This window comes from Propithecus coquereli, unplaced genomic scaffold, assembly GCF_000956105.1.
Source record: "Propithecus coquereli isolate 6110/MARCELLA unplaced genomic scaffold, Pcoq_1.0 Scaffold792, whole genome shotgun sequence".
Classification (NCBI taxonomy): Eukaryota; Metazoa; Chordata; class Mammalia; order Primates; family Indriidae; genus Propithecus; species Propithecus coquereli.
In genome coordinates, this window is record NW_012154085.1 from 889,486 (window position 1) to 902,099 (window position 12,614).

At 48.3% G+C, this 12,614-nt stretch overlaps 1 protein-coding gene across 1 annotated transcript; it reads left to right on the plus strand.

Annotated features, from left to right (window-relative positions):
* Positions 1-242: 242 nt before the first annotated feature.
* TNP1 (transition protein 1 (during histone to protamine replacement)) lies at positions 243-854 on the plus strand. Its single transcript, XM_012663068.1, has 2 exons — positions 243-411; positions 617-854. Exons 1-2 carry the CDS (start codon positions 273-275, stop codon positions 643-645), a joined length of 168 nt encoding a protein of 55 aa, XP_012518522.1. The 5' UTR covers positions 243-272; the 3' UTR covers positions 646-854.
* The last annotated feature ends 11,760 nt before the right edge of the window (positions 855-12,614 follow it).

Consider the following 12,614-nt stretch of genomic DNA (forward strand, 5'->3'; position numbering starts at 1 on the left):
TGGGATTTAGTTGCTCAAGAACACCTGTCTGGAAAGCCTCACTTAACACAAAAAGGACCTCGAAGTTGAACGCAGGCCTTGAGCTGCATTAAAGGGGCCACCTTATTTATTTCATGTATATGACCAAGGTGCAGCAAAGGCTAGTGACAGCACAATAGGGTCCCACCCACCTGCTAGGCCACACCCCTGTACCCTCACAATGGCCAAGGCCTTAAATACCCGGACTCCTGGCCTCCGGCCTTGCAAAGCCCCTCATTTTGGCAGAAATTACGATGTCGACCAGCCGCAGATTAAAGAGTCATGGCATGAGAAGGGGCAAGAACCGAGCTCCTCACAAGGGAGTCAAGAGAGGAGGCAACAAGAGAAAATACCGAAAAGGCAGCCTGAAAAGTAGGAAACGGGGCGATGATGGTGAGTGAGGGATGAGGAGGAGAGTGGGCAAACAGGGGCACGTCCCCCCAGGCACCTCCCTCCTGGCGGCACCCCCCCTTCCACACCCCTGAAATCTCAGCCTGAGATTCTTGCCAATGACTAAACTCAGACAGGGGCAAGAAGAGTATTTGTGGTGTGTGTGTTCTAACGGGCGTTCCTGTCGCAAACCTGTCCTTCCCCACAGCCAATCGCAATTACCGCTCCCACTTGTGACCCGCCAGCGGGCTCTGCCCTGGTGGACTTCAAGCAGCACCAGGCAGCAGCAAGAGGACAGCAGAAGGGGGACTGCCAAGGAGACCATGTTAGACCAAAGCCAGAGGAGAGCCTATGGGGTGTGGATAAAATGCCATTCGTGACGAAATGAGGAATGTATATGTTGGCTGTTTCTCCCCAACATCTCAATAAAATTTTGAAAACCCAAATGTTTCCCTTGATCTTTTGGTTGAAAAAACTAGGGCTTCTGAGCTGGGTGGATTGGGGAAGAACTGGCTGCCTGGTGTGAAACCATTAAAACATGACTTAAATATCAAGGACTCCCTATGGTGCCCAACTCTGGCCATCACCATATTTAGTCTTTATCCCAGAGATAAAAAAAAACTGAATTATAGTGCAGTGCCAATTATGAGCCAAAGGATACAAGCTGGTTTTGTCAAGGGGCTTAGAGCATAGGGAGGGATGCTAAAGACTTGACCAAGAGAGGTTCCCTCATCCATTCAGAGGACCTCTTAATTCAAGGACCACACGGGCAGGATGAGCAGGCTGTTTGTTCATATAAGGGGAGCAAATGTGGAAGATTCAAGCCAGATGGCATGACATGACTCTGATGTCATAAACAAAGCTTGGTCCAGTGTGCCTTCATCTCAATCTGGGTTGATCACTTGGTCACCCCAAGAGCTGTTCTTAGCTATAGAGCTGGCTCTTCTCATTCAGGAAATTCCTAAGCTCTCATTTTAAGCCATATTATAACCCAAAGTCAAGGTGAGGTTTTAATATGGTTTATAATGTCTCTGGCCAGGGATCTGACACCACCTCTCAGCATTCACCCACTCGGGGGCGGAGGGAGTCATGTTTTACTTCCTGTTGCCTCAGAAGTAGCACCACGGTTAGAATTTAGACTCATATTTAAACTCAAGAACTGACATGGTTTCTGGGGAGATAACCAGGAAAGGATATAAGCAGAAAAGTATGAGGGGCCTTAAGGTTAAACGTTTCCAACAGCCGGGGGACGTGAAATCAGGTGACAGTTTGAGCCCCATGTAGGTGTGTAGGTCCCAGGATGTCAGGATGGGAAGACTATTGACCAGGGGTATCCCTGTGGGTCAGATTCTAGAAATGCAACAGAAAAAAACATTCATTTCTCAGATCTCTCACACTAAAAAATCCAGGTCATTTCACCAAGTTACTTGGTCCTCACTCTCTCATAGCCCCAGAGAATGAACATGTCGACCTTTTGCTGCTCTTGCTGTAAGTTCTTCTAAACTTACCCTCACAGGTCGGGATCTCAGGAAGCAGGTGCTGCTCTCATTGGCCAAACTAAGATGCAGCGTGAACGCAGGGTGTTCGTTAGAGGCCAGTACTTGAAGGGGCAAGCTGCAGGAGTGTTCAGAGTCAGAAAAAGCATCGGCCAATCCGTCCGGAAGTATACCCAGTTGAAGTATCCTGCATGGGGTCGAGATGACCAGGTCTTTGTACCCCACCCATCTGGTCAGACAGCCCAGAGGTTACGGGAGCACCAGCTGGGGGCTTCTTGCTGGTATTGCACACCCCACAATCTAGGCAGCTCGCCTCAGTGTCCATCACAGTTGCTTGCGGGTAGCCTGCATTCCTTCCCAGCCCCCACCCCATCTTTCCTCACCTCTGCCCCTGCACAACTCACTGCCCTGCACTTCCTCCTGTGACCATGTGCCCTGAGCCTTCAAATGTCCCCATCACAGCTCACCCCTTCGCACTGCGCACTCCGCTCCCCCTCGCAGGTGGCCAATGCACACAAAGACGACCTCCCCCATAGCCAAAGTCAGGAACAAACCAGAACAGCAGTGATACTGAGAGTGCACCACCTACTTCCCCCAGGAAACTGGTTATGAACAGGAAGTCAGGCTGGCTAGGCCCTCTGTCCCTCAGAAGCTGATGATTCAAATGAAGAGCCTTTATCCAGGGGACTAGTTACAAAGGAGAGACACCTAAAGCCTAGCAATGGTGGCCTCCGACCCTTAGAGAGGGTTAAAAGGACAAAATAGCAATACAGGAGCCAAACCGTGTGTGGGGAGGGGTGGTGGTAGATGGACCTCCTGGTAAAAACAGACATTGCGCATCTCAGAAGCAGGGAAGAAACACCCTAACATTTCTCCAATCTCCTGCTGCTGCTGTCTTTGGCCAAACTCAATCAGATAAGGGATCCGAGGTGACCCAGAACACCAGGGCCTACCTCTTGGGGCATCAAAGGGCAGAGAACGTTAGATAATAGCTCTAAAAATCCAATGGTGATAGCTAGCACAACTTTGTAGGCAAAATTTGTTCTTTCCTTGGACATCTTAGAAGTTTACCACTTTAGCATCCTGCTTGTTTCCTCCATGTAATGTCACAGACCAAAGTCCCTTCAGGAGCACCTAGCAGACAGGCAGAGCAGAGCCAGGAAGGGGCTCAAAGCCAAGCTCCCCAGGGGTCTTGAACCCTCAACTGGAAAAGCTCTTTTCATGTCGTTTGCACAACAGCGTTCTCTCCAAACCCATACAACCCCATGTTCTAACACAATGCTGTCTTTTCACAATTCTCTAAACACAGAAAGAGTCTAATTAATCATTAGGATGGGCGTGCGGTGAGCAGCCCAGACTAGTCGGGGTGGACAAAGCCTGGTGACCTCAGCCTTTGCCCTCCTAGGCTGTGAAGAAACGGCAGCTGCCCAGAGAACTCTGTTTTGCAGTAGGAATATTTTCCAGGCCCACATGCTGGAAATCTTCCAGCGCTGGCATTGACTTAGTCCCTGCCCCCCAGGAACATTTATTCAGTCCCTTTTTCCAGCACCTGCAGGCCCAGCACCTGCCAGGCACACGCAGAGGTGTTTCCACCATGGTGATGCTCCTTTCGGAGACGTGAAGACCTCACACCCATGCGCTTTTTATTCCTCCATCTCCCTGACCAAGGAAGACCTTGTTCCCCTCCCCAGTTTTTTCTGGAACGCTACATCCTGAAGTCATCATTGGTGTGGATTTTTTGGAAAATGAAAAATCAAAAAAAAAAAAAATTAAGAATCTTGGCCACAAACCCTTTGGGTCACCTTGACCTTCATGTGAGCTGACTTGGATAGATACAGGGCCTCAGCTCCCCTGGCTGCAGGGCCCGATGTGAGTGGTGAAGCCCAGAGGACCCATGTGTGGGTGGACAGAGCCCCGAGAAGCTATGGGGAGCACGGCCAGCGCCCACCTATCTCACCAGGCCTCTGCCACATGATCCTGGGTGGGACCAGCCCGCCTGTGCAACTGCAGGCAAACAGGAAGTTCTAGAGAAACGCCCAGCGCTGTGTTGAAGAGTTGAAGGCCCAGAGATGGCAGCTGGGAGGGGACTCTGTGCTCTGGAGGTAGTCGGTGCACGCCAGACACGGCCTGGGGCTTGGCTGTCAAGGTCACCCAAAGGTTCTGTCCTTTGAGACCAGAGAACAGCAGCAGCTGAAAGCTGTCTCGTTTGCTGGCTTTACAATCTGAGCACTCACAACCAGGCCTCCCCTGTGAGCACCCAGACAGGGCAGGATCTCAACTCCTGGCCCCTAGGAGCACTGCGTCTTAGTTTCCAGGTCGGTCCACCCACCAGGCTGAGCAGTGAGGAAGCTGGCTATTTCACATCGACAGAGCCTGCCTCTCCTTGCGTCTGGCCTCACCAGGCCTCTCTCCCTCTCCAAACTTTCATCACTCCAAACATGATGCCCTCCTCGAGCTGAGCCCTTCAGCCATTCCTGCCATCTGAGCTCAGTGCCCCTCAAGTGGTGTAGATGATAACACTCTCCATGGCACCATGGTATGAGAGAGTCCAGAACCGAAACCCAAGTGTCTGCATTCCATCAGAGCCAACTCTTCTCAGTATGTGACCTTGATCAGCCTGTCAGTGCTGTTTCATTCCGAGCTTTTGCACACCTCCTCTCCTGCAACCGGAGCCAACTCATCTCTTCCAGGGCCCAGCCTCACCCTCACTCTGACCAAGCCTGAGCGCAGGCAGGAAGGAGGGCAGCAGGTTAGGCAGCCTGTGTGGCACAGGATGGAACAGGTGGGCACTGGGATGATCGGCCATCAGCCTGAATGCCCACTCTGCCAACTGTGTGATCCCAGGTGGATTTTATAACCTCCTTTAGCCTCATCTTCCTCATGTGTAGAACGTCAGTCATAAAATCTGCCTCACAGGGTGCTTATAAGAACCTTAAACGCTGTAAATTCTAAGCCCTAAGTTGGATGCCCGCTCATTTCTCTCTCTGCTTTCATTCTACCTGTCAGATCCTGACCCACGCAGTACCCTGAATCCCAGACCTTAGTCTCAGGATGCGACACTACATGAGGTGGCCCTACGCCTATGGACAGACTTCCCCATGGTGCCTGCCTGCTCTGCAGAGAGCTAGCCCCAGGCCCCATTGTGACCTCAACCTTTCCTGGCCCTTTTGCCTGGGCCAGGTCCTGAGATAAGAAAGTACCTACCTCTCCCTGGGGCCTGCTTTCCTCCCCTATAAAATACAGAGTTGAGGGTGATAATATCTCCCCCACCAGACTGTAGACTCCTGCAAGCAGGAGGCAAGCCATTCACACACCTGAAGGACACAGGACCACATAAGACACACAAATAGCCACTGCATCTTGAGAAACAAATTGATGAACCCACCTCTTAACATCTAGTAAAAAATAAAATGAGCATGGATGTTGGGGAGAAAGGATCAAGGATAGATTAAAAAATTCACCAATTGGACTGATGCTTATTGTTTTTCCACTAGCAACAGGCAATTGTCCCTGTAATTAATTAGCTGTGGTGTCCTCAGGTCTAACATACAAGTGGTTTTTACGAAAAAGACATAAAGACTTGAATGTCACAATCAGCAGGGATCATCCTGTAAGCGATTTAGAATGAATGCTCTGAAGGAGGGACACAGTCCTCAACAGGACTGGAAACTGGACCTTTATTTGGTGAACTGGTGCCTTCAGGAGCACAGAGGAACAACAGCACCTTGGGACCGCAACAACGCTCCCGAAACTGCAACGTGCACAGACTCGCCTGGCGGTCCTGCTAAGATGCAGGTTCTGATTCTGCATGTCCGAGGAGCTGGTGCTGCTGCCGCTGGCCCAGGAGCACGCCGTGAGCAGAAGGACACACAGAGACTCAGTCAGAAGCCCAGGAGCAGCCCCTGCATCAGCTCTGTCCAAACTTCCATGACAATTCTTTACCCCTCTCTGGAGCTGAGATCATAGGAAGTGAGGAAGAGATGATCTCTCTAAGGTCTCTTCCAACTCTTACAAAAAGGTCCCGCGACTCTAAGAGATGAGATGAAAGAAAGGCAGCCTCGCAGCCGGCGCCCCTGCACCTCTCCTCTTCTAGGAATAGAAAGCAGATTTTCAGGGATGGAGAGGGCTGAGCTTGGCCTCCGCCTGCTCTGAACTCTGGGTGGCCCACGCCACTTCAGAACATGGGTGCCGCATGGGCATGGTAAGGACGAAGCGAGAGAAGAGGTGAGAAAGTGTTTTGCACACCATGAGGCTTCTCCCCACCATGGCCAGAGGGGGTCTCTGGTTTGACTGCTTAACCCTCTCTGTTTTCCTTTTCCATTTGTTGCCCTAGGCCAGTGGTCCCCAACCTTTTTGGCACCAGGGACCGTTTTCATGAAAGACAATTCTTCCACAGACCAGGGAGTGGGGGAAGGTTTCAGGATGATTCAAGCACATTACATTTACTGTGCACTTTATTTCTATTATTATCACATTTTCATGTATAATGAAATAATTATACAACTCACCACAGTTTGGGGACCCCTGCTCTAGGCCACTGATCTTAAGCCACATCACATCCCACCTGCTGCACAAAACATGCTTGTGTTTGCATTTGGTTGAGACCAACAGAAACAGATTCCAGCTAACCTTGGTGGGGGGATGAAATCTACTAGAAGGACATGGAAGAGCTCAGGGAACAGAAGGAAAAGCTAGACAACTGGACCTCACAATGGGCGACCTCAAGGACACTGTCTCCTGATTGAAATGACTCTGATAGTTTCCCATTCTTACATCACTCCCCTAAAACTTCAGTCCCAGGAGAGAGAAAACTATGGTCGACCTTGTCTTGCAGTGGGGCAGGACTGGCCCTGAGAGTAAAGTCCAGAGCCTGTCACCAAAGAAGGGGATGCACGCTGGCCGGCCAGGCTCCACGATGTCCAATGCAGATGCAAGAAAATGCCTCCCTGCAACACAGAGGTAAGAACTTAGCTCACAATGGCCACTTTCTTGAATCCCGAAATCTGTGAACACACTTACAACATGCAGTCTTTCTTAGCACAAAGAATCTGCTTAGAATACATAACGTATATTTTACTTTCACCACCAGAACGAGAAGTTGGCTTCATTCTCAACTCCATGTGTTTCCCCATGTGGGAAGTTTTTATCGCAGCAGGAGAGGTGACAGCAGATGGGATAGCAGGGGTGAGTCAGAGCGCTGTGCTGCGGAGCCAACGCTGGGAGGATGGCGGGGCTTATTTGCTGATGTGCAAGTTTTATATTCATGCCTCAGCAAAAGTAAACGTGCCTGGGAGTCACACACTCTCTGGAAGAGTCCAGGATAAAGGCTGAGATGTCCAGGAGAGTCAAGAGCACAATGACTCAACGGCGGGATGGGCGGAGGGAGCCCTGACCTCAAGGCACTCGATGTCTCCCCGCCTAGCTCCCTTTCCCTCCTTCCACTCCGGACATCCAGGAAGCAAGACGTGCTCTGGCAGACTCGCAAATAGACACTCCTCAGGGTTAAGGTCTGTGTTCTCCAGTGCGGGAGCCAGTGGCCACGTGGAGCTACTGAGCACATGAAATATGACTAGTGTGAACTGGGATGTGCTCTCACTGTAACATACGTACCAGCTTTCAAAGACTTAGTATGAAAAAAAGAATATAAAATATCTCAATAATTTTTTACACTGTGTTAAAATAATATTTTAGATTAGGTTACATAAAATAACTAAAATTAATTTTTACGTGTTTCTTTTTGCTTCTTAAGAAGTGACCACTAGAAAATTTGAAATTTCAAATGAGACTCACATTATATGTATTTCTATTAGACAGAGCTGGCCTGGGTGGCCCTGGATTTTCACAGCTCGGGGAAGCCTCATTCCCCACGCATCCTGCTCCCCTTATTACCAGGCCCTGTGCTTGCAAAGCCCTTTGCTACTCTCATCTTTCCAACTCTCTCTCTCTCTCTCCCCCATTTCTGTCTTGATTAATTTAATCCTTTAGGTCTAGAAGTTTAGGAGACGGTTGCTGTGTTCTGTTGTTATTCTTATTGGTCTCACGGTCATTCTTGCGGCCTTTGGTGGGCCCAAATGATCACTTCATGTGGATGTCCGGGGAGAAAATTGCCCACCACTGTGTATTTATATATTTTCTACCGGGACGACTTGGAGCTCCTCATGAATAGGCTCAAAGTTGATTGGTTTATGAGCATATAACACACAAAAATTCAAAAATTTTTATTCTTTTCAATATATCAGGAAGTTTTATGTATCACATACATGGAAGGGGGTGATAACTTGACATCTAATTTTCACTACGATCTACTTATATCTCTACCTGCCAACTAACACACACACACATGCACATACACAGGCAAAAAGCAGAGAAGAACATATTAAGGGGGTGGCACTCAGCTTTAAATTGCCACTATCTTATTTTCCATATATTTACTTGAAAATAATAGAATTTCAGAAACTTTTACATCTAGAAATAATAGCAATACCTGTAAAACACCTGTGTCAGATACTCTCCTAAGAGCATTCTGCATATTAACTTCTTCTGCCTTCATCATTCTCCCATGAGGTAGATACTATTGTGATCTCTGCTTTGCAGATGAGAAACTGAGGCATAGAAAGCAACTCGTCCACGGCCACTGCAGCTTGAACCGGGCCATGTTCTGTGTCTGTGTGCTTAACCACTAAGCCGTGCATCTTTGTCTTACTGGTGGAGGAACTGAAGCCCAGAGATTGGAAAAGACACCCTTGAGATGACCCAGTTTAGTGACAGAGGCAAAACTGGAACTCTGCTCCTTACCGCCCGCCCTCCCCGCCCCAGTGTCCCTACCCCCAAAACAAACCACATCTGGGTCCAAAGTGAACAGGGATTTTGATGGCAGATGTAGGGTGCTTGGGGGTGGAAGACAAGGGGAGGCAGCAGATGACATTTCTAATCTCCCTAGACCTGGCAGGGACAGGGCCAGCTGACTCAAACCCTATGGAGTAACAGATTATAACAGAAAGACCAAAGGCTTCAGCACCAGGCTGTTTTAGACTAGAATCTTGTCACAACAGAGTAACGGTTTATGTAACCTTGAACGAGTTACCTAACTTCTCTGAGCTCTGTCACTTGCTATGTAAAATTGAGTTAAAAACATCTTCTAGGATCAGCATGAGGATGTGCAGAGGATCCATGTGCAAAACAGCTCGCACCAGACCCAGAGCACTGGATAAATAATATTAGCTCCTCTCCAGACCACCCCCACACCCCTCAGCCTTAGCTGGAACCAAACAGGGACCCCTGAAATCTCTACAGAAGGGTCTATCGTGGAGTAAAGTAAAGCATGTAGGTCTAGAGAGTTGCCCCAGGGGCTGAGGAGCGGCAACCTCCACTCCGTTCCCTGCATAGCAAATCCGGCAAGGGTTACCACCAAGAGATGCGCCCCACGGCCTCACTCTGTGTTGCTAGAAAGAAAGAGGAGGATTGTGAGCTCTTGCTTGAGTCACAGAAGCCCTTTGTGTCTCCCAGGAGAGGGGAGGGTGGGGCCTCAGGCTGGGGGAACAGTGGTGGGCGGGGTGATCTGGCAGCCTCGATTTCATCTAAGAAAGCCTGGCAGGACGCCCAGCCTGGCTTGTTGCAGGGCCGGTGGGCGGAGACACCCTGTGAGGTTAGACAGGTGTGTGTAAAGAGCAGAGACTTGGAAAAAGAGAGATGTCTCTTTCTTATTTCTTTTAGATTGCATTTTAACTGGTTAAGTTCCATTTTTAAAACTTTTTGTGCTTAAAGTGGGCCCATTTTCCATGCCTCAGTTTCCTCAATGAAAACACAGGAACTCAAAATGTCACAGTGCTCAGAGGACATCCTGGTCCTATCTCCCCCTTCTGCCTGCACACACACAGACTGCATTCACCCCTGCTGAACAGAGGGAAGACAAATGGGTGAGACCCCGAAACTCCCAGACACTAGAGAGCACCTTCTTTTTTTAAGTCAGCTTGACTTTCCATGGTTTCAACTGAAAGGTAATTAGGCCAAAGACCAAGGGGAGGTTCCCTCTTGAAAAGGACTCTTCTGTTTCTCACTATCACCTCTCTTTTTGAAATTTTTCCCAAGTTTTAATACACAGCTCCAAGGATCTTTTCTTACTCAACCCAGGCAGAAATGAGTGGGCTTTTTCACCCCTCAGTTTCTGGATCACTGTGCTTGTGCTTCTTCTAGAAGTCCTCAGACCCTATGGATGCAATAATATCATAGCTACGAGGGTCTCATGGCCCTAGTGGAGCATAATTTCCCCGGAGACAGAACCATCATTAGCTCTGTCTCATCCATGTTGCTCACAAGGCCTCTTGGGTTAGGACAGTATCCTCCCCACTAAACGAGGGTTTATGGAATGTCTACCTGTATTTATAGTTTCTCACAGTCACCCAGGATGGCAGCTGTGGTCCGTAAATGTCTGTGGAGTGAAAGGCCATCATGCCAGATATTGGTGCTTATGTCCAAAGAGTGGCCCCTGGTACCCCTTGAGCCCTTCAGGTTGTACACCTCTCAGGTGAGCAGGACATCAACGTCAACGTGAAACAGGCAGGTATTTACCAAGGGTGTGCTAGGTACCTGACGGTGAAAGTCATTGTCCTGGGCCCATCAATTTTGCTCATTCCACACACCTAAATGCTAAATGTGGCGATTCGGCCACAGACAGTAGAGGAAGGCTCCATTGACCCAAACCACCACTCCAGGCCCGAACATCCCATGAGGACAGGCAGTGTGATGTCTCATACCCCACTGTGTTCCCAGCTCCTGCTAGAGTACCCAGCACATAATAGTTGCTCAATACGTACATGTTGAATAGATGGACAGATGGATGGAGTTGATACTGCTAGCAAGTGGCCTGTACGTCTCCCATTAGGAAGAAAAGAATGAAGAAAAGAACTTTGCAGTTAGAATGGACAGTAGAGTTTTTCTAGACCAGCCTCTTATGTTTAGATTAGGAAATGAGGGCCACGGTCGGATGGTGGAGTGGAAAGGGCACTGAACCAGAGTTTGCGAGACCTGAAAGTCCTAGTTCTGACCAAAGAAAACCTAAGAATAAATAAGAATTGTCCACAGCGGGTGCTGTCAGGGAAGCCGTCCTGGCTGTACCACCACCACCACCATCCCTCCACCGACTAGGTCAGATCCTCCTTTACACTCTTAACGCACACACGTGTACGCTCTTTAACATCACTGTTCACATCCATGATTCTGTTCTTGTGTAATTCTCTGATTGTGGGCTTCATGAAGCTGGGAATCATCGTTTTGGTTTGTTCATTTCTTTCTCACTGACCATAGTATCCCCAATACCCAATATTATGTAACCGAATTACATAATAAATATGTGTTAAATACATGAATGCATTAATTAAACATTCCTTCTCAATTACATGATAAATTTTTGATGAAGTCTAGAGTGGCTCTCATTATAAATGCAGCCACCTTGTACCTGTAAGTTGCATTTGAGAAAGCTAATCAGAACTGAAGAGGGTTGAGTTCTGCCCTAGAGAGCTGGTGGGAGGCCAGAAAGAAAATGTATGGCTGTTGGACCCAAATAAAGAGTCTCTGCTTTCAAAAAGGATGGGGTGTCTTTCAAACCTCAGACGAATACTAATCTGAGCTGAGAGAGAGAATTTGAGGGATTTGCTCCAGGGTGGTAAGTCTGGGGAAGACAGGAACACAGACAATTTTGCTAAAGGAACTAAGAGAATGAGCAACCAGCCAGTAGTAGCCAAGTGGCAGCTGAGAGAAAAGTGTGAACCTGAATTTGGGAAGGTTTGCACCTAGAACACCACTGGAAAGAACTTGGCATCCTCCAAACTCAGGTCTAAGAGAGGTAGCAGAGTCAGCCAAAGAGTGAAACATAACCCTAACATTTTTAACTCTGCCTTGTGTTAAGTTGTACTAAGCTCTGTGCCTATCAATTGTTCTCCAATATATAAACTGCATACTAAGTTTGAGCTCTAATCAGAAAACTGAAAGCCATATCCATATCGTGAGGTTGATTTATCATCAAGAAAGACTTTAGATTTTGAACATGCGTGGGCAACCAGATTATGGTTCTGAGGTCTGGTCTAAAAAAGAAAATTGTGACAAACTAAACAAGGCAGCCAACAAGTCCCATGGGCACCCATAAACTCTGAGGGGAACCATGGGACTGTGTCAGGGCTGGCCAGGAAGAAACTCAAGCACTAAGATTTTTGAAACCTTGATGGGTAGAAGTTGAAACAAACCAACAAAAAAGTTCAAGAGTTGATCTATTAAAAATGCAAATGGGCAAACCCTTGGACCCAGAAATTTCACCTGTAGGCAACTGCTATGATTTCAATGTTTGTGTCTCCTCCAAAATTCATGTTGGAACGTAATCCCCAATGCAACAGTATTAAGAGGTGAGGCCTTCAGGAGGTGATTAGGCCATGAGAGATCCACTGTTGTGGATAGGATTAGTGCCTTATAAAAGGGCCAGAAGGAACCAGATAGGCCCCTCTTTGCCCGTCCACCTCTGCCATGTGAGGACACAGCATTCATCCCACCCGGAGGATACAGCGTTCAAGGCGCCATCTTGGAAACAGAGACTAGCCCTCGCTAGACACCAGACCTGGTGCCTTGATCTTGGAATTCCCAGCCTCCACAACTGCGAGAAATAAATTTCTGTTGTTTATACATTACCCAGTGTAAGGTATTCATATTTTGTTATAGCAGCAC